Here is a 22,788-nt window from a genome sequence, read left to right as displayed (position 1 = left end):
TCCTCCGGCCATGACAGTCAGGCTCAGCTTGAACAGTCGGCCAGCGATGGAAGCCTTTTGCTCCTCCACCTGGCAGAGATATGGGGAAAAAGTTAGATGATCTCACTGGCAAAATGCTAAGTCATTCATACTGAATACCTACTTATTTTTCAGATAACTTTGGACTCTGACAACTGTACATTACACTACAATTACATGCCAGGTCAGTAGTATCTTGGGGAACAAATGTCCATTGCAGACCTGTCTGGTTTTCAGGGGCTGGAACATGCGGTCAAACTGGGTGAAGATCGCTCTGCGGGCCCCCTCCCATTTCCCTGGTCCCATCACACGATACTGGTAGGATGTGACGGGTCCCCACAGAATCTTATTGAACAGTTGGTAGTCCGTGAAGAAGAGCCAGGGAAGACTTGGCCGCACTCCTATCTCTCCAGCTAATTCATCCATGTAGGAGACAAAGTCCACCTGCAGGGGTGTCAACTTGGACACAATGTAGCTGTGGGGAGGGCATATCATAAATGAATGTAAGATTCCAGTGTAATATTAATCCAGTGACTCGGTACGGAACAAAGAAAACATGTTATCTGGGATTTGAGGGCAATGTTGGTTGCAATAGTAACAACAAATGAGGCAAATGAATACTGAGAGACTCACTTTTTGTCCATGTCTTTGGTGTCATTCTCAACTGCCTTTATCATGGCCTGGTGTGAAGGCAGTTTTTTAAGTCCTGAAGAGCAAAAGACAGAGGGCTGAGGTGAATACCGACTGACAAGAGCTTGGAAAGTGCCTAGGCTAGGATTACAGAGTGCTGAAGTAGGTATATTTTTCAGATCTGAGCTGAAATGCCATTAACAAAATGCTGGACCTTTGTGTGTGTAGGCGTATTAGATCTGCAGTTTAAGAAGTCCCTGCATCTTGCCCACACACCACAGTGACTGATTTATGACAGACATGCAGCCTCACCTTTGAAGACACGTGAGACCCAGCGGGCCTGCATCTCAGCCTGAGGCATAATAGCACCGAGGGCATGGATGAAGCCCACGACAGCCAGAGTGGGGTGCTCCATGTTAGGAGGGAAAACGTGCTTGTACAGACCCACGCGGTGGCCAGACTTGTACATGGCGCTGCTTGGCAGGAAGGGGAAATCGTAGTTGTATCCTGTGGCGAACACAATCGTATCCACCTACAGCAGGTAAAAAGATCAGAGCTGAACTTGTGTTTCAAGTTGGCAAGAACTTAGATATTTAATGCTTACAGTTGATTTAGATATCTTTAGAGAAATAGTCTTCTGACCTTTTCCACGACACTTCCATCATCAAACACCACGGTGGAGCCGCGGATCTCCTTCACGTTTGGTTTGACAATGACAGACCCGGACAGAATCTTCAAAGGCAGGTCATCGTTGATCACTGGGATCTGACTGAACAGCCTGGTGAGGTGGGAGGCAGTGGAGGGGAGGGGAGGGCAGGGGAGGGGAGGGGAGGGGGGGAGAGCAGAGGAGAGGGGAGAGATTGAGGCATTGTAACCTACAGTAACTGCTCTGATAAGAACACAGATGGAGAGTGACTTACAATCCACAAGAATGGCATCCACAAAGTATAAAGAATGATTAAGGGAGGCTCTATCACAGTACCTTACTGTCTCTATCCAATACTATGCATATTAGAGGTCTTGCACTCTTTCTACCCAAGGGGAATGCATTAAAATGTCTGGCTTCAGATTTGACTCATCTTGCACACTGTAGAAAACTTCAAAACTGCAATGTGTAATTCCTTAAATGAAATTTGCTTTATTTCCGACACACACAAAAATGTGAGAAACAATAATGTGAGAAATTTTATGCTGAGTAATATACTGTGCAGTGCAGGATGCATTAGAACAAACCATAATGTTGGTACTGAGAGCCTGTAGAAACCGAAACTTCCTACCTGTGTCTGGGCTTGAGTGCGTACATGGTGTGGTCATACATGGCGTTGAGTTTGCCCTCGCCAATCCAGTTGAGAACGCTCATGGGCAGCAGCTGGAACAGGATGTGGACAAAGCGTGTGTTGTACTTCATGTCCACTGGCAGGCCGTTGTCAGAAACCTGCCGGATGACCCAGGCACCACGACGAGTGCTTACATAAACCTGCAGAGGCCAGAGAGAGGAGTGGACAGGCAGAGAGACAGATACAAAAAAAAGAGCATGAATGGACGGATTATCTTGCATCGATCACTTAGGAGGAATTGTAATCAGAAACAACTTCCTGACCTGCTCTGCGACTCTGCTGCTCTCCACAGCAATGTCACCGCCTGAGTTACCGATGCCGATAACCACCACTCTCTTCCCGTACATGTCCTCAGGCCCTTTGTAGTCCCAGCTGTGGAAGTACTTTCCTTCAAATGTCTCAATTCCTGCAACACACACGGTCATTCAATTTCAGCAGAATGATCTGATGTGACCTATGCTTCGAATTGTGTTCCCAATGTTCTTTTCATTATATGAGGCTGGCTATCCTTTGTAATACAAAACAGATTCTCCCTCAGGCATTTTTCTTGGTCCTATTTCAGGTCTCCTCTTGTCATGTCTGAAAGGACAAATTTTTAGAATGTTGTTCCAGTAACAGAAGTGAACACCCTGATCCTGTACAGCTGTGATTGTTTCGACATATTACAGAAAATGGGATATAGACTCCTTTTGTAAGCCATGGCAGCACATGATGGTATAAAGACAGATAGAGTGACAGATAGAGTGATAAAGTCGTTTCCTCCATGTCCCCTCTCCTTATTGCTACAATAAACAAACATCCATTCAACATTATTCATTTACATTAAGATCATGGGGGCTGAACACAGGGGCACTGGGTATGTGTCTCTCCAGTCAAACCAGTGTCTGTTAGTAGAATGTGTCTTTACCTGGGAAGTCTTTGAGCGGCAGGTGGGGGTAGGTGTAGTGACCGGCGCAGCAGATAACTGCATCAAAGACATGCCTCTCCTCCTGTCCGTCCCTGTTCTCAGTCACCACCTCCCACTGACCGGTGCGCGAAAAGTCTGACCTCTGTCTAACACTCTTCACTGTGGTCTAAAATATAAAAGAAAATACATATGATATGGGTTATTTTATAGATACCTCGTAGAAACGCCCTATATAATTAACCACACACTCCTCTCTCTCCTGTCTTGTTACCTGGTACCGGATGTGCTGCAGCAGTTTAAAGTGCTCTGCATACATCCTGAAGTAGTTTAGGATTTTTGAGTGGTGCATATAGTTGGGGTAATCAGCAGGAATGGGGAAGTCGCTGTAGCACATCATCTCCTTGGAGATGTTGATGGTGAGGGAACGGTAGATACTGGCCCTGTTGGGCTCTGACACTTCCTGCGGAGGAACAGTTTGAAAAGGCAGATGTTAACAAAAACAAAATGGTTGCAGCATAAATGGTTTAGGGCGTAAATAAAACACTGCTGCCGAGATAGTTGTTCTAGAGTGAGGTCTTGCCTTGAACTTCCACAGTCCGCCCATGTCATCACTGCTTTCAAAGCAGGTGGGCACCATCCCCTCGTCCAGACAAGCCTTCATACTGGTCAGACCGGAGGGGCCTGCCCCAATCACTGCTACTTTCTGCACCATGTTGGAGCTGCGGAGGCAAAGGGAGAGTTGAGGTTAGCACCAGGCAGCATGCATGTTCTGGTAGAGAGGGGAAAATACTGCACTAACTCCAGGTCTATTAAATCATTTCAGTGTACTGCTTCAGTCAAACTTTTTGCTGATCACATTCTTGTCAGACTGAATTATATAACAGGCTTTCAGATTGGGTCTACCAGTCTATCAGGGCAATTTCCAGTATCACCCAGGAGATAGTTCAGCAGCATGAACGATATGAAGCCTTGTGCACGATGAAATTTTACTAATTTGAATTGCACTAATTAAAACTTTAAACATTCTGGCAGCAGATGAACAGATGTTTACTGTAGTGGAGAAAAAAGCAGAGCTGACAAAATAAAAATCAGAAGCCCTGGCTTGACTTTATATCTACATGATTACCCATAGCAGAAAAACTTTTTTGAATAATACTAAAAGTTTGATGTTTTCACTCACAGCCATAGCACAGTTTAATGTTATGCTAACATAACAAATGTAATTTAAACATAACCGATTACCTTCAAAATGGTACTCAAATGCAGCAGAATATTCCAGAAAGTAAAACAGCAGCAGGTTTCCTTCTTACCTTGATCCTAGCACGTCAGCTCAGTATGTCTGTAAAGTGGGATGGGAATCATCTGAGCACTGTGCCTTTTATGTTAACCCTGAGGCAAGACATGCTTTCATTTTTTTTAATCACGCCCAAAAAAGGCAACTATCAAGTTGAGCTGTGTTTACTCAGGCCAAACGACTAAAGTTCACTCATCTCGTGCAAATCAAGTGTATGAAGAGTGGTCATAGTGGCAACGTGACATCCTTTCTTACCCGAGTCCCTGCACAGGTGCCAAAGGGACAGGACAGGGCAACATAATGTAACGGGGACACCAATTACTGCAACTAGTTTGGAACCCTGCCAACTCTGATAAAACCCTGCCTGCCACCATTTATTGCTACAAAAGTTCAATATCAGTAGACGATTATAGCTTGTCTGTGGTTCTCAATGGTGAATTTATAGTGACCTTATCACACTTTGTTTTGTTTTTTTGTTTTATGGTACAGCCAAACTGGTGTGTGTGCCATTATATTGTGCAAATAATACATGCTGTGTGTTGATAGCCAATGTAGATCTACTTCAGCCAAGAAATTGATGCATGATTGATTTTAGAGGTTACTTCAACAGTGAGTACACTTCATCACCATTTACTGAGTGGAATGGGGTCAATTCCCTTACAGTAACACTGTGTATGTGCACCATACAGTTCAAACAGTCAATAAATATCAGCATGACATATTTGCAAATTTGTTCTTCATTTTTATTTAAAAAGTCATAATTACAGTCAAATCATTCAGCAATAAACCTCACCAACTCAGGGAATATTAAACAGCAATACTTGCTACCACATTCAACTCCATTGAATATTACACAGTGTAATCAAATGACTATATAGGGATATGTACATACATTTGTCAAGATACTTCAGAGTAAGGACTATACAGTAAGCACACAACAATATAATTTATAGTATATAGCTGGCGAAATTGAGTGCAGTGAAATGTGATGGAGCTAGCTCCGTGTTTGGATTCACACTGTACAGCTTGGGCATTCAATTATTTTGGAAATAGGTGTGGAATAAACAAAATGCATCTTTACTTATTGTGGTGGTTCTCAACCTGGGGGTAGGTAGATGATACATGGAATGTGAAAAATGTATTTCTAATACACAAATATAGTATGGTTGTGATCATTGTGATAAACGCCTTTTTCTTATTTGCAGTCTCTAGGCTTCCTCCAATAATTACAAAGTAAAAAAAAGTCTGAAAAGCAATAATAAAAATCATCATTTGGTCACAAAGCTCACCATCCTGCATATTTAGGTTTGCCACTTGGGGTCACAGACATCACATCATAGTGGTTGTGACCCAAAAAGGTGAAGAACCACTGTCTCACTTGCTGGTCGAGGAAACTTATCTTTAAAAGTCCAAGCTTGCACTGGGAAGATCATTGGTCAATTATTGCACAAAGAATGTACAGCATGTAAGAGGTCAATAAAACAGTCCGTAGTATAGGGCACCAGTGTACCAGGGAACAGCCTGTTCAATGATGTCACTCAGTTCACACCAGACACGTGGTCTGGGCTATCTGGCAACAGCCCACATGAAGTGGCTCACAGTCAAAAACAGATATTTGAAGAGCTTTTAAAATCTAAGGTCACACATCAGATTTTTTTTTTCTTCTGAAATTTGCAACCATTTCAAACACATCTGGCCACAGGACGGGATAAACTATATATTCACAATTCTGACCAAATTCGTCATCAACAGCCAAACAAAAGCTAGACTAGCACACATGGAAATTAGTGCTTAGCTGGAACTGAATAAGGTTTATTTTGTGAATGTGTGGAGTGAGAGCAGATGTGGTTGTGGTATTCAGAGGGATGTAGGGACTGTTTCGAGGTGAGTAAGAGGGCAGGGGCGGACTGGCCATCTGGAGCAGTGGGACTTTTCCCGGTGGGCTGGTTGACCTGTGGGCCGGCAGCGAGCCCAGCAGCACCGATATCAAAAAATGAAAAAAAGTCCCATGCTGTTTGGTAGTTTTGCTGTAGACTGTAAGGGGGTTGGGGGGGGGGGGGGGGGGGGGGGGGGGTCACAAGTTCATCACATCATAAGCCCATCTTCCCCCCTCCCCGCCAGCTTTACTGTGGTACATTCTATCTTTCCTACACAAATACACATTATGCTGCCTTCAGGTGCTGTTGGAAATATCAGAATTATAAATTCAGCATGCATGAACGATATAAACAAGGGGGTAAATATGACAGGGAGAGTCAGGATTTTCTATGATCCCCGAGTTGTTGGGCAGAGAGCATGGACCCTTGCCAACAAATTGTTTTTTTTTTAAATTATTATATTCTAATAATTTCTTTGTTCTAGATGTGTCCACATTGTGAGACGTGGGGCAGTGGGTTGAGTATTGGTGGGTCAGGTTGGGTCAAATTTCCAGGGCCTTTTTTTTTATTTATTTTTTTATCCCAGCCTGCCAGTGTGACAGGGAGCCAGCTGCTGGGCATCTTAGAAGGGAACAGAAGATGCAATTCAGCTGCTCAGGCCTACTGAGAGGAAGATGAGAGGGAAAGCAAAGGAGGCAGCGATACTAGTGGAGGAAGGAAACAGCATGAGAGAGCAAAGCAGGGCAAATTGGAAGAGGACAGTGAGTCACGGCTAATATGCTGCTCTTCCATTTTTAATCATTGCAGAGATATTCTGAGGGGATGGCCTGTTCCTAACACACACACAGACACAGACACAGACACAGACACACACCTTTCTCCCTGTCTCTCCCTGAATCCACTCAACAGGGAGAAGTAGAGAATTGTGTGTGTCTAGTGAATGAATGGAAGAGAGCAGCAAGAAGAGATACAGAAGCTCATTGTGTAGCGGACTACAGAAGAGAGCAAGGAACATAGCAGGTAACTATAGATGAATGGCCATGAATAGGGATATTTAAAGGGCACCACCACTCCATATTCCTGGGGTTCGCCAAGGTACATGTCATTATGTGGCTCAAGCTCTACATTGGATGTCATTCGCACAGAAAAATGCTCATGTAACTCCACTTTGCTTGGCTGCCATTTTCTACCCGGGTAATTTGGGGATTCTGCTCTTACAAAAGCAAGTGGTGAGAAGAAATCATTTAACTTGGACTTCAGAAAAGTCATCTAATCACATAAGTATGATTATGTTCAAGCCATTTTTCTTATTCTCATAGTTAATTGCAAATAAGCAAAAATCCCCACTTCAGTTTATATGTTTGTTAGAAGTCTGATTTTCTGGCTATTGGAAAACAATATCAGGTGGGTAATATCACTACAGACATGGGACAGCCAATATTGGGTGACTGAGTGCTCATGGACCCAACTGTTGTTAAAAACACCACCGCCAAAGTGAAACTTGTGTAATAACTTCACTTGAAGTTAAGGACACGAATCACCTAACCATACGGCCCAAAGATTCACCTAGGGGTCGACGGTCTCTGTGACACATCAAGCACACGTCTGTGTTACAACATCTTGACCACTGGCGTCACTGAAGTTTTAACTCTTAGAAACATTAATGCCTCACACTTGTCTGCACACGCCAACACACACACACACAGTAGTAGGTCAGCTTGGATAAGGATTAATCATCAAACATGCTGCCTTTGAGAAAACGTAAGTACACCCAGACATACAAGGTAGATGCAGACCCATAAGGCCACGTCTGTGACTACGCATCAGGATCCAAGACCAGTTCAGCAGTTGGATGCAGGCCACAAAGCGTTACAACATCAATGTAAAGACTCTTTGCCCTTTCTTTGGTCTAATTATTGACAGTAGGAAAATTGGCATCAGTACAAAACTCAGCTGTTTAGCATTTAACAGATTTGTCAAGTGATTTCAACCTAGAATTACAGGGCAATTCATAGCATAACAGACACTATGACCATGCATAACACTACTGGAAATCTACCAAGCCAATATTTGACATACAGAGCCTTGCAAAATTATTCAGACCCCTTGAGTATTTTTGTTTGCTTTTTTTTTTAATCTGAAATTCATTTATCGATATTTCAACAATAAGGTTGGCTTCATCTTCAGAAGTATTACTACTTCTTATGGTGAACTTCATCAGTACAACATGAGGAGTTGTACTTTCATACCAGCAGTCCTTTTCTCAGAGAAGGTGTGAGTTTCTTTTCCAAATGGTTCACATCTCACAGTGGAATGAAACTCCTCATATATCCACGGTCTACTCTGTTATTCTGCAGCTGCTGCACTGAAGAGGATTGTACTGTCAATAAAAACCTGGAAAATGTTCGATTTCCAGCTCCAGACCCCTCGACTCTTGGCACATTTTGTTGTGCTAACAAGTTATTTCAAAATGGATTGCTTTGGGAGGATCTATGCAAAGTGCATTGTTCTATCAAAGTGAAAACAAATCTGAAGAAATTTATGTGAATGTATAAAATTAACAAAAATTAACAGAGAAACTGAGTTTGCATAAGTATTCATTGCTTCGTTTGGGATAAATTGTCACAGTAGCAAAAATTTGCTCAACAATTTTTATCATGTGTTGCTCAGATGTCATTAGGGGTCCAAGCATGAAGTGCTGGAACCCAACCTAGTTTTTTAGATTGTATTTAGCGGTTCTGAAAAATGTTTTCATTTCAAAGTTGTTTTTTCAATTTGTCTTTCAGGTCCCTTCTCTAGAGCGTGATGGGATTTTTATGGTGTAGGCTGGACAGTATGGGATACATGGTTCATTCATGGATGACATTCAAATCCAGTTCTTGAAGTTTCAGAAAAAATATAAATCATCACCCTCCCATCAAACCCACTGAAACTACACCGTCTATATTTTCAATTATGGTGATTGGAAATAGATGATTTATATTTTCTTTTAAACTTCAAGAACTCTACTAAGGACTACTAAAGACAATCTAAATATGACATTGGAGTAACGTTGGAATGTGGAGAAATGTTGAGCCTTTTTTCCTAGTGTGACAGTTTAGCCAAAACAAAGCAAAGGGGATTAATATTTCTGCAAAATAGATTTATTTAAATTTTATACTTTCACATAATTTTCTACAAATTTGGTTTCACATTGATAACGTGCTTTGTAATAACTTTGAAATAACTTAATAGAACAACAAAATGTGCAAAACGTCAAGGGTCTGAATACTTTTGCAAGGCACTGTATATTTCTTTTTATCCTCAAATGCAAAAGTTTGAACCAGACAAATTTCCATAGAAGGAACAATGAAGAGAACTGAACTGAACTGAAGGACATGCCTTTGACTTGTAGAAAACTAGGTTAACATCCCTCTACTTTCCAATTCCCACCAATGATTGATAAACCTTGGCAGTAGCCCGGGGCATTACATAATAAATCAAACGGTTAAGCGTCCCCATTCAACCTCAGTGCCAACCTAAAGCTGCCTGCTATCATGGCGCTAACTTATCAATGAGGGGAAATGACGTGCGTAATCCCACGCACTTGTCCAATAGTTCAAAATGTCTACTAATGAATAAACCAAATATGTCACCATACAATTATTGTCAAGGGTATTGGGAAACATGTTTGGTGATAAAACAGTACAATCCCTATGTCTCTTTTTACCCCAAATGACATTCAGTCACAGGTGTAAAGCATGTTATTTGAAAACATGATGACCTAATTTCCAAAGTCCTTCACAGGTTTGTGTAACTGTTTCACAGTGCAGCATTAAAGCAAGAAGTCGTTTTTTGTGAACATGGGAAAAAAACTTGGGAGGGGAACCATCACCTAATTGATCTATTATTACAACTGACTCTATTTCAGAGTGCCCCACAAGCACTCTAATGAACGCTTTTAATTAACCATGTACCTTTCCCCAGATATGAATGATCACTGTTAAGCTCAATAATACAAATACTCCCCCACAGTCATTTCTCTCACTCTCTCACTCCCAATCCTGTGCAGAGGAGAAAACTTGAATGTAAGGTTAAAATAAAATCTCTTTTCCCCGGCTGAGTCCATTTTTGGCCGATCCCCCTGTGATGGTGTATTGGGGGCGTCGCATCCCCCAAAACCAGCACCCCAGCAAACCACACGTATCACTATTGCTTCATTCAACAGAGGGAGGGAACAGGACAGTGAGAGAACACACACTCTTTGCTAGAAAGCTGATTGCATTAGTGCCAATGGTGTTCCAGGTCCGTGCAGCACATGTGAGCTCATCACTTAGTTTTTGTTTTTCTTAAATCCAGGTATTAAGACATTTTGCTTGTTGATGGATGGATAACTGCAGTCATTTGTTTAGTTTAGCAAATTATATTTGAAACAACTCATTACTTTATAGTGAAGATGTAAAGCTACAAGGGTTGGGAATCTTTCTGAATTATGCACCACTCTACTCTTTACTACCTCGACTCAAGTTCAAGCCCATTCAACATGCACCTTTTCCTCCTCGTTATTCAGATTAACAGGCATGACAAATGACTGTTAGGTCAATTCTTAATCCACAGATTGGAAGCAATTGTGTATTTTCATGGGCATGGAGCAGTGCATCAGCCACATCACCTCATTTCAAACTGCCATGCCACCAGTGGCGCCCCCACCTCCTCCTTCCTTCCCCCTTCAGCCCTTTATCTCAAGCTAGCTGTCCCAGCAGCCCTTGCAGGGCTTGAGGTGAGAGCCAGAGCATCTCCACCAGGTTGTACTGGCAATAGCCCATCCAGAACCCAAACACCACGTCGGTCACATTGTGCCTCCCCAGCAGCACCCGGCTCAGCCCCACCAAGCCGGCCCACAGCAGGACCAGGACCCGCAGCGGGGCGGCCAGCACCAGGTGTGCCAGCACGAACCGCCCACACATGGCAGCACGGGTGGCATGGCCAGAGGGGAAGGAGTAGCGGTCCACGGAGAAGGTGGCGAACATGTCCATACGGTTATGGGCTGGCCGGCGCCGACGTACCACCGCCTTGACAATGCCAACCAGAACCAGGTCCAACAGCAGGGCTAAGAGGAAGGGAAGGGGGAGAGGGGAGAGAACAAAAACACTGTTAGCTAACAGCGTGAGACAATATACTGTAGCTCAGAGCATACAATGGCAATAAACATGGCTTTTGCACTAGAGATGTGTTATGCTGTACAAACACAGCAATGTAAAGATCAACACAAAAAGCCTTCAGCAAACAGATATGAGGGCCCTTAATTATATAGATAGTGCTATAAACAGGGGATATAATATAATATTCCATAAAAGTACCAGAACCATGCTTTGATTATTTTTGTATCCTTGTTACAGATCTGTGTCACAATGACTATAAAAAGATAGAAGGTTAAATGAACAAGATGATGTTATCTTGTCACTCAGTCTCTTTCATTGGAATTATATAAGCATCCAGATTCACCTGTCAGAGACTGTTAATGTTAACACCCTTTTGATCCCATTGCCAACCTAGATCAACCTTCCAGCCGCACACAACTACGCGCACAAGGAGACAAAAGGAGGAGGAGAGGGTGAGTGGGAGGGGGGGGGGAGAGAGAGAGAGAGAGAGAGAGAGAGAGAGAGAGAGAGAGAGAGAGAGAGTCTTTTCATCCCTGAGGTGGCATTATCCCAGACTGCGGGGGAGCAGCTGGCATTTGTGCTCACTTTTTGAGCATCTGCACCGCTTCACATAGACAAAGACTGAAATGTTCTTACCTCAAGCTCACACCTGCACACACACACACACACCTGCACACACACACACTGCCCGTTGAGAATGTTAAGTCTGACTGAGGCACTATGGAGGTTATGTGCAGGTTTACCATGCCCAAACCTGAGCATGAGACAGGCACAGAGGAATAGAGGTTACCGCTTGCTGCATCCCCATCCAAACCCCTCAGGATGACATCATCAGCATGCAGGAGGAACATGGTAAATATTTCATGACTCTACAGGCGGCTTTTTAGTGGTGATGTAAATTCTAACCCTTTACTGATTATTATTAACCCTCAGTACCCCCTGGAAACAGTGTGTTTCCCCCCAGATTCACCAGTCAGACCACAAACTCCTCTCCGAGGTAAATCCACCTTCATCCCTTCCAAACACAGGAACTTATCTGTAGATACACACTATAGGCTTGTTGAGAGATGTCGCTCCTCTCAGGCAAAACGAGACAATACAAGGTAGTCAATAACCTGACTAATAGATGACACTTCTCTTGTGATCCACAGCACATCCAATCACACTTTCCAATACCCCTTAAAAACAGCCTTCCTGTTTCTCAGCTTGAGCCATCCGTCCTATTCATGATGTTGATTTAAAAAAACAAGTAGCTGATGGGACTGGATCACACAAGCAACAAATCAGTTTGTCAATATTTCAGTCTGTTAGTAAGTCTAAATAAAACCAGAATTCCAACTTCTGACGATAAGTAACTTGTACAGTATAACCACTGGCAAATGATATGGGATCAATCGTAAGGAAACACGACATATTTCACAGCATATAAACACTGGCATGGATTCCACTGTCAAATCTCTGGATAAACCAGAGAAGAGAGCGAGCCCCTCTAACCTGAGGAACATGCTGATTAAGGCAGACTTGCCTCTGCTTTCCAGCTTCACCTTTCTATGCTCTGTGGAACCTCAAAATTATTGATGTACCATATGCCAGCAATGTAATTTTTTTTTTTTTTTCAATGTAATTTCACAAAAAGAAAAAACTTTTCTTCATCCACACACTGGAAAATATATGAAATCAAAGCTGTCATGTCATGCAAAACCAATTGAGAAGATTGCCCATCCCTTCCATGGATTGTCAATAACTGTACTTATGTAACCTATATATGCATATGTTTGCACTCAGATGTCCGTTACAGTACTGTAATATAGCCTATATTTTTGTATGTATGAATTTGCTTTGTATATTCTATGTATCTTCTGTGCAGACTGGTTATGTGATTCATAGGTAGGCTATTTCATGGGTATTTAAGATGGTGTCTGTGTATGTTTGCATTATGTCTGACGAAAAGCAACTAGCTTGAAACATCACTTTTTTATCATTGGTGCATTAAATAAGCACTGAAGGGAGCCTATCAGTGTGCAGTGTGCATGTTTTCACTTTTTATTATTCTACTGGCAGCTCGTTGAGACAACCAGAGCAGCTGCTGCACTGTAACACCATTCATCAATCAATCTACAATCTATTATTTGCAGAATCTCAAACCCCCACCATCCCTCCATCACCACAACCCTCTCCCTCTCCCTCCTCCTGCCTGTGGTTTTCCATACTGTGCTCACAGAGACTCAGCTGGCTACAGTGGCTGAGGTCGACTGGACGACTCCCTCTGGAGGCACAGGTTAGTCCTAACACAGGACACCTGATGGCACATGGCCTGCTTTACTCAGGGTGGCAACAACAACATGCACTGTTCAGATACACAGCATTAGAGTATGTGCACATTTAGCCAAGTCACTGAATCAGAAGCATCCATGCATTTACCATTGGAACCAAGCTGACTGGTGCAAGAAGTATGGCAGAGGTGGGTGGATTTTTACAGGAGAGGTGAAGACAAGAGGTAGGACTCGAAATCAGGAGGAAATGGAGAACAGAAATGGAGCAAGGCCACAATGAGTGACAGATGACATCTACAGGTGAGAGGCTGCTAGATCTGAGCGAGGAAAGAAAAAAATAAGTAGAAAATTAAACATGGTTAAGGGAGGTGGGGTCATCATTTCTGAGGGCGAGGTGTATTCTGCATGAGAGTGGGACATGACAAATCAGGACAAGGGAGGAGCAGGGGGGCTGTGACACAAATACTGCATTACTGGTGCACCACAGTGTTACTTTGAAGTCTGTCTCTGCAAACACATACTACTAGGAAGGCTTTGCATGATTTTTATGGAAACTCTCTATAAGAAGGAGTGAACAAGTAGGAAGACAGAACAACACAGATGAAGCAGAGCACAAATGGAAAATAACAGAAATAATAGATTTTTTTTTGTATTTTTTTTTTTTACCAACGAAAAGGTTGAGCATGACTTCTTGTCCTGCAGCACTGTCACTCTTATACAGGCAGTAGGCAGTCCCAACCAGCCACGGGATGCCATGTCCCGATATCTCAATCAGTTTCATCAATGGGCGAATGCTGCCCCATGACGAGTCCTCGCAGGCGCACACCCCCAGGCGCTTGGACAGCCACAGGTCTATGGCGAGCAGGGAGCTGAGCGCTATGCCGATGAAGGACGGGTTGAGTCGCATGCAGTCCTCTTCGGGCATCCCCTGCCCGCCTGTTGAGCCCGTGGAGGAACCGGAGCCCCGGCGCCGCGTGGGGCTCTCCGAGGCTCGGAGCCGAGCGGTGGTCGGGTCGGAGCCCTGCCGCTGGAGCAGGTGCGGCGGCGGGGCTCGGTTCAGCGACATGAACTCGTAACGCCCGTTGGAGCTGCCGAGCACCGGGCTCCCTCCGCTGCGTCCGGCGCTTTTGTTGGCTTTTGGAGAAGGCATTTCGTCTAACTGTCGGCGAGGACGGTTACGTGTAATCCAGTTGCACCTACCGGGTTAGGTTTTCTGCAGTGCCGTGCGGGTTATCGCTCTTTTCAGTTTATCGGTTTACATTTGACAATTCATATCACGTTCGGAAACACTTTTCAGAAACGCCATCTTTGTTGTTCGTGTCGCAAAGCTACTTGGGAAATAGTGTTTTACTAGAAATGTACACGTGACCATGAAATACATGAGCGCAGTCTTTTGTGTTGTCACGCCAAGATGACTTGCATGAAAATGCAGGACTGCTATGAAAACATTTTTTTATTACATTTTTTAAATTTTAGATACCATGCCATTCCATGTTTGTCCCTTTACATTTATTTTTTTCAAAAACCTTATTACATCATCAACTCATCATGGTACAATTGAGCATGAAAATAGCTCATGAAAACAGCTGTGAACACAGTATGGCAAGGTATTGTCATTAACCATAAGACAAATACAAAGGGTGTGAAACAGGCACGGGGTCTGATGAATACGGTGCTCTGGTTGGTCGATGTGAAGTTAGCCACGCCTCTTTCCGGGTTCATTCATGCGGTGCTGACGCTGAGTAGTCCCTGTCCGGCAGCCTCGTCCTTTCTCCTGTGTCTGTACTGGAGAGAAAACCCTGACCATGCCTGGGCTTTTGCTGGGAGACGTGTTTCCTAACTTCGAGGCCGAAACTACCATCGGCAAGATCAAGTTCCACGATTTCCTTGGAAGCTCGTAAGTGCGTGTGCTTCTGGCACGGGTGTTAGTACTGTATTTTGTCAATTTGAGCTTTAACTCTGCTTGTAACTGTTGTAACATTGACTGAGCGATGATAGCTGGTTGTGTGTGGGCCTGTTGCCTGATTGAGGAAGTATGAACAAGGTGGCACGGCTAGGAAAAGTTTAATTTTTAATTCAAGAATCAAAAAGCCAAGCTGTGTGGACAACTAGGTGACTAGAGACTGGACAAAAACCGAGTCAGTACCTGACGTCAATGTCACTGACACCTGGTGGTTGGCACAGGCGAAATTATACAAGCATGACTCAGTTGGATAAAGTTAGGATAACATAACAGTACTTGACTTTGTAGATTCCTGTATATAATATACATCAAATATCTTCATCTTCATCCTGTATGTTTTTCCACATATGTAGGCTAATGTTGGTTCTCCAGCCTACAGAGATGTAGTTTTGTATTTCTGAAGACAGTCATGTATTAGCTGCAGACCAAAAGAGAGTTACGGCAAAAAAAAACTTGGTTCATGCTGATATGAGGTGGATATTATGCAAGTGGTTCAGCATTTTTTTTTCTGTCTAGCTGGCTCATTCAGTGAGGCGTAAGAGCAGAGAGGACAAGGCCAGTATTGTGTGTGTTTGTGTGAACTTGGACAGTCGTTCAGCGCTTGTGTCCAGCGTTGGCATCCATCCTACTGTCTAATCCTCCGAGCCTCAGTGGTATCAGTAGAGCAGAGAGATACCAATAGTTAAATCATATTCATTATACGACACACAATTGTGTTTCCTCCTTCCTTGTAATGAAGGTTTGGCACACATTGCATGAGCAGAGATGTTGCAAGAGTGTTATTGGCTCCAGTTTCCAAATAGCCATCACTTGCAGAACTGTTTGCTTATCAGTACAAGGACTCTAACCCATTATTGAGATTGCATCAATTGCTTTGATTCGGAGCAAAAAAAAAAAAAATGGGAAAACGGAAAAAAAGGCAAACCCTTTGCCTTTTTTTCTGTTTTATGGTCACGATTCATCTCGTAGTTGGTTGGCTTAAAACTCTCTAGATAAGGATTTTCTGAAAAGTCAGTGGAGGAATGAATGGGAAATTCACTTCCTGGAACCGGAGCCGTTCAAAAGTGGGCGGTCACTGTTGAGCTCTATTGGTGCTGGATTGTGAGAGAAGACCACCTGTTGTAATGGTGGCCTAGTTTTTCAAGCCTCCATTATGTTTGTCCTGGTTGACACAAAGGACAGCGTTGAGAGAGCTTTGTGTCTGCCTGTAGTTGGCAGGCAGAATAAACACCAGGGAAATTCCACATCACAAATCTTTACTCCATTCTTCTCCATTAAAAAGAGACAAAACCAGGCTATATATAGTGGCGAACAGAAAACAACTAATGATGGCTAGACAAACACTACTAGACAGACCGCTGAGAAGACGTAGAAGTGGACAAATGTGCAGGCAGTGTCGTCGCAGCAGAGCGAGGGGGATCAATAAAGTGCTATCTTATCTTATTTTATGCACCTATGAATGGGGGTTTAATTCCTTTCTAAACCGATTCAACTTTGGTCCTTGTTATCTACAACCCAAAAAGAGTGATAGCCCCTGGCAGGACCATGTTGTTTATGCAAATTGACAGTTTAGGTGTTGCACTAAAATCAGTTAGTTGTCCAACTAGTTTTCATTTTCTTTGCAATTCCCCAAGCAACACCAGCCTGAACACATTCCTCATAGAGTTATGTGATTTCCCTTTTAATCAGGTGATCACACTGCCTCTATTCAGACAAAGCACCATGGGAGTGAGGAGCAAAGCTGTATTGTTGCCTCTGTGCTCATGTGATGTGCATCACAAGTCATTGAGTTACCTTTGTGGTTATGGAGCGTAGATAGCAGGAGACCACAAGGTCTGCAGAACTGAAGTCTTCAATCACTCAAGCAGTTGGTTATTTATTTCACACACATCATAAAAAAATGCAGATGCAGTTTTAGAAGCTTCAGAATTGCTACAAAATGAAACATTTTGTATGATTCCCTGATTTTAAAAAAGCAAAAATAGAATTAAAGATTCAAAAAGTACATAAGAATTGTACACCAAGTATTTTCTTAAAAATGTCCCCAGTCTCTGCAGCTGTCTGGTAAAATGAAAATAAGAAGATGAATGTACCCTTAAACCCCCTCCTTGTGCAGCACGCTGTACTTTCCCAGTACAACGCAGCTGGGTTTAATGTCTTGGGTCTGAGTCTGCCAGATGCACATACACCTGTTGCTCCAATCTATGGCGGCTGGTTGTGGTATTTCCTCCACTGAGACTTGTTTTCTCTGGTTTTCTCCTTTCTTACCCATTTCCCCTCTTCTGTTGTCTCAGCTCCCACTCCTTCCTAACCTTGTGATCTTATTCCCGTCTCTCTCTCTGCCTCCCTTCAGTCCCTCTCTGTGAAGACTTTATTTGTCCCTAATGGGGAACTTGGATGCACCAAGGCATAAATACATACAACAGACAAAAATACATGTAAGACACTTAATATAGACACATTAAGAGACAACTGGTGAACTATGTAAAGTGTGTAAAACACTCAAGGAAGTGAGAGCATGCGGTGGATTGTCGTTCTGTTACTGCCGTTTTATAGCCTGTCGAATAAACGAGAACTTAAGTCTGCTTGATTTAGCTTGTGGTCGCCTGCCCTGAACCTGTGACCAGAAGGAAGTAACAAGGGCAGCCCATAATACTCTGGACTTTGCCTAAGACTCAGTGCGGGTTGACTGCTGGATGCCAAGGATTTTATTTGCTGCTTTCACAATACTGTTGTCACGCTCATGTTTCTAAACCAGGCCACTATAGAGCATGTGATGAATGGTTGGACAAAATATGTGTAGACCAGAGACATCATTGTTATAATAACATGAAAAAACGTCCCCTCTTTCCCTCTGTAGGTGGGGTATCCTGTTCTCCCACCCAAGGGACTTTACTCCTGTCTGTACCACTGAGCTGGCCCGTGCTGCTCAGCTCAGCGATGAGTTCAAGAAACGGGGTGTCAAGATGATTGCCTTGTCCATCGACAGTGCTGAGGACCACCGCAATTGGAGCAAGGTTGGGGACACACACACACACACATACACACACACACAGACCTTTTCCAGGGTGTCTCTCTGCCTCTATATGTGGTGTGTGTGTGAGAGGTTAAAGGATAACAGATCAGGGGACTGTGGGTAGAGCGAGACTCGGTCAGATGATGTCAATCCACTCTCACACACTTGTGTTGCATAACTTTGACATTTGAAAGCTTGCAGATGGGTCACCATCTGTAAACTTTGGCAGCAATGCCCTAAGTTCCTGTGATCGGCCATCTGACCCTCTGCAAAATGCTCATCATCCTCCAACTCCACCTGTTAAATCCCCTGTGAGACTGGGCCAAGGCTTTACTGTCCTGACCAGGCTTAATTTTATACAGATGGCTCTGCAATCTGTCCCACAATCTGATATTCCCACTCCCATTTAACTGAAAACACTTAGTGTCAGTTTTCCAATATTATTCTCTGAATGTCCTAGAAGCTGTAACCTTGCAGATCTAAGGAACAAAACTGTTCCCATCAGCCAACATAATTATAAAACTAAGCTTCTACTAGTCTAGGCCTGTAACTACAAATTGCATCCTAATTTTGCATGTGGACGTGCATTATCTGGAGGAAAAGGAGGGGTCAAGTAGGCATTCATGGGTTAATCCCCACCCTCAACACGAACGGGACCCACTGTGATTGGCTCTCAACTGGGTTGCTACGTTACAGCAACACCTCCTCTCAAAGGCCTGTGATTGGTCCAAGAGGAAGTAGAGACAAGTTCTGGAATCCCACACTGGGCCAATGCTGATTAGACGAACTGTTTGGGTTTGAAGTTACGGCAGCACCACCTCCCTCCAAAAAAACAAAAAAATAGAAGCTTTTTGAGTGCTGCAGTCAAGCATCTGTATGACGACAAAAGTGTCCCCCAGTCTTAGTGACCAGGCTTGGAAGTTCAAAGCCGTCACAGGACGTCGTTCGCCACTGAACCTCCGTTTATGGCTCATGCATGAGTTACAGATTGGCAGCTGGGAGTTTCTAGTCAACCTACAGTAAACTCTTATCAAACCTCTGTATCTTATCAGACAAGTCCTCTGCCGCAAGGATGGAGATGTCCATCAAGAAGCTGAGAATTATTAACTTGAGATGCAAGTGTGTTACTTTGAACACACACACCCACTGAGGAAAAGGATTAAAGATTAAATTGTGTCTGAAATCATGTGCCCTGTCTTTCTGTACAGGATGTGATGGCCTTTAACAGTGATGGCGCCGACAGCCCGCTGCCCTACCCCATCATCGCTGACGACAAGAGAGAGCTGTCGGTCCAGCTGGGCATGCTGGACCCCGATGAGAGAGACAAGGACGGGATGCCCCTCACTGCTCGCTGTGTAAGAGCCCCGTCCTCCCTTTCTCATTCACTAACACACACACAAATGGACCCTTTATCAATGCTGGATAAATTTAGTATTATATCACCACACTGCCATCTTGGTAGGCGGACAGCAGGTGATTGTAATCAAACAACCACAGCCAATGGACCGTATCCAAAATTAACACCTGCCAAATGCCGGTAAATTTGTCTTCTGCAGATAAATCGGTAAGGGTCTTTCTGGCCAATATCAGTGCTGTTCTCAAACTTCATCCTTTCTGACCACCGTAAAATCTTATTTAAACCATGAGACAATCAAATCAGAGCAAAACGATGGCTCTGTATCAAACAGGCTGTTGATTGGCTGCCTGTTAAGCTGGCTCTACACAAAGTTTTAGCATCTAAACTAATGCTTTTCCTCCTGTTTCTCTGCTGCCTGGATGGTTAACTGGTCTAACGTTCATTGAAATTCAACGTTATTTCTATATGGCGACACATAGCAGGTGTGAGGACAAAAAACATCCACTGTGAAAGTGAGTGAGCAAGTTTTTAATTGAAACTCTAAATCTACTCACACAGTACATCATTCTGTACATGAAATAGTGTTGAAAACAGGTAGGGTGACATATTTCTATGAAAATGTATATCAATTAATTTAGTTGGTTAAAAAAAATTCTTGGCAGGTGAATTTGTTTTAGTTTACCAGCCCTTGGCAGGTGAGCCAAAAAGTTAATTTCGGACTCTGGAAAGTTTTGGAAAGTTTCGGAAAGTATTTATCATCAGAATACTATGAATGAACAGCAAAGCTGGCAATGGAAACAAACACTTTTGCATAGAATATGCAAAAACTGAGGCTTATTGTGTGTGTTTTGCTGAACCCTCCTCCAGGTCTTTGTGATTGGCCCAGACAAGAAGCTGAAGCTGTCCATCCTCTACCCAGCCACCACAGGGAGGAACTTTGACGAGTTGCTCCGAGTCATCGACTCTCTGCAGCTCACCGCACAGAAGAAGGTTGCCACTCCTGTCGACTGGAAGGTACACACTCAAACCATTTATTCACACCAATCAGCAGCCCGGGCGATAAAGTCAGGAAACAAATATGGATGCACAACAGATGGCATTATCACAGGTACATTACTTGTGCACACATCAAGCACATAAGTAACATTGAAGCTCTCACTGAGGATAGGAAAAAGCAGAACCTTATACATCATATAGAAATTGACAACAATTGCTGATAAGGAAGCATATCTTGGAGCTGCTTAGCCCTGTAATTTTACCAATTGCAGAGATGACAAGCTGTGAGATTGAAGTCATGAGGGGCCGCTACATGAGTACCTTCACACAGAAGGCTTCCTCTAGACTGTGGTCAGAAATACATCCCACCTCCAAATCCCACTTCTCTGTTCTCATGTCTTTTCCAGCCTGGTGACAAAGTCATGGTGATTCCCTCTCTGTCTGATGCTGAGGCCACAGCCCTCTTCCCCAGTGGTGTGACCACTAAAGAGCTGCCTTCTGGGAAGAGCTACCTGCGCTACACCCAGCTCTGAAGAGAGACTCTGTTACAGCACAGTCCTGATAAGTTCACCAAGGAGCCTGCTCTAGTTTACTGCTATTTGATCTAGCAATATTTGAACAATAGCTTGAATAACTGACCAACTTTACGCGCTTATCTGACACTATGACTAGTGTTTACTAGTGTGACTAGTCGTGTAATGTGTCCAGCAATGGACCAGTATCATTGTACAGTGCCTTGCTTACTTTTCCCTGAATAAACACTTTTGTAACGTGTCCTATGAATCTTTGAGCATTTTATGCTGTTTACATGTTATAAATGGCCATAAATAGTGTTATCCTGTAAAATGAAGACAATATAGAAATAATAAGGTATCAATCCTCCTACGTTCTTAGCTGCAGTTATACAGTTGCTACTTCTCTTAGACTACTCCAATCACTTCTTCATGATATACAGTATATATTTTAACCAAGGACATATGGTATTCTCAAAATGAGCTGCACCTAAGGTAGTTATGTTATCAGGTTTAAGTTCAGGACCATGGAGAACATAGAATAACAGAATAATGAACAGATCAGATTTAAGGTCCTGCCATACATAACTTGTAACCCCACTGCCATTTTATTATTGCACTGCTGCTTATCCCATTGCTACTTTCTGCTATGACTCAATGTTGCTGCTTTACCGCTAGGTGTCGCTCTCCCACAGTCCCAACTCATAATACCAGAATGCTGCTGTTGCTGCAGTACTTTCTTCTGTCAGTAGGTGGCAGTACATGCACAACAGTAGATCCACTGATGGTGTCCTGTGACAGCCGTGCACCTGAAGGCACCAGCCGCTTCACAACACACCAAGACACAGTGTTAGGGAGTGGTACCTACCAGTTCATCTACATTTTGTATTAGTGTAGTAGTAGGCTAGCCAAATTCAAGTGTAGTTGTTTAAGCTGGTCACTGCTTTTGCATGTTGTTCAGATATGTGGGCACATGTTTCCTTAAAGTAAACAGTAAGGCCTCAAAATGTTATCCCCTTTTTACCCTATCTTTTGTCTCCTTTTGTCCACTCAACTTTATAGGTTAATGCCCTAACTGCTTGATTCATTATCTCAGTGTAGACTAGGCTTTTAAATGGATAGTTGTTCCTTGTTTTGTTCCCTCTCAGTGTCAGTTACATTGATGCTGAGGCCTTTTCAGTGCCAGTTGAAGTCCAGGTGAAACCCCCTTGCTCAAGAGGATGAAAAGATACAATTTTGGATTATAAAAAATTTGTTTATAATCCAAAAGGGCAGTTGTAGCCTGGATGGGGTTTTTCCCTTACTATCCAAATTCAAATAGCCTTGTGGAGATTACTATGTGAGTAAAGCCTCTAGAACAGCCTTACAGGATATCATGAAGTATAATAAGGTATAGAAACAAACATGCTTTAGAAACAAAGAACGTGTAGTTTGTATGTAGTGGAACTACTATTTCAAAGCAGTGTT

At 43.2% G+C, this 22,788-nt stretch overlaps 3 protein-coding genes across 3 annotated transcripts; 1 reads left to right on the top strand and 2 right to left on the bottom strand.

Moving 5' to 3' along the window:
* Nucleotides 1-1,921: 1,921 nt before the first annotated feature.
* On the bottom strand, nt 1,922-3,604 carry LOC139908834 (flavin-containing monooxygenase 5-like). Its single transcript, XM_071895675.1, has 5 exons — nt 3,473-3,604; nt 3,164-3,352; nt 2,893-3,058; nt 2,249-2,391; nt 1,922-2,125 (listed from the first exon to the last, which is right to left on the bottom strand). The coding sequence occupies exons 1-5, from the start codon at nt 3,602-3,604 to the stop codon at nt 1,922-1,924; spliced, it is 834 nt and encodes a 277-aa protein (XP_071751776.1).
* Nucleotides 3,605-9,480: 5,876 nt separating this feature from the next.
* On the bottom strand, nt 9,481-14,776 carry plpp6 (phospholipid phosphatase 6). The gene is made up of 2 exons (XM_071895660.2): nt 14,144-14,776; nt 9,481-11,152 (listed from the first exon to the last, which is right to left on the bottom strand). Exons 1-2 carry the CDS (start codon nt 14,625-14,627, stop codon nt 10,785-10,787), a joined length of 852 nt encoding a protein of 283 aa, XP_071751761.1. The 5' UTR covers nt 14,628-14,776; the 3' UTR covers nt 9,481-10,784.
* A 434-nt stretch (nt 14,777-15,210) lies between these two features.
* Nucleotides 15,211-21,583, top strand: prdx6 (peroxiredoxin 6). The gene is made up of 5 exons (XM_071895621.2): nt 15,211-15,374; nt 18,301-18,457; nt 19,665-19,811; nt 20,681-20,827; nt 21,217-21,583. The coding sequence occupies exons 1-5, from the start codon at nt 15,283-15,285 to the stop codon at nt 21,340-21,342; spliced, it is 669 nt and encodes a 222-aa protein (XP_071751722.1). The 5' UTR covers nt 15,211-15,282; the 3' UTR covers nt 21,343-21,583.
* The last annotated feature ends 1,205 nt before the right edge of the window (nt 21,584-22,788 follow it).

The sequence above is a fragment of the Centroberyx gerrardi genome, chromosome 9, assembly GCF_048128805.1.
Source record: "Centroberyx gerrardi isolate f3 chromosome 9, fCenGer3.hap1.cur.20231027, whole genome shotgun sequence".
In the NCBI taxonomy this organism is placed as follows: Eukaryota; Metazoa; Chordata; class Actinopteri; order Beryciformes; family Berycidae; genus Centroberyx; species Centroberyx gerrardi.
Note: the sequence above shows the minus strand (reverse complement) of the source record. Positions and strands in the feature narration are given on the sequence as shown.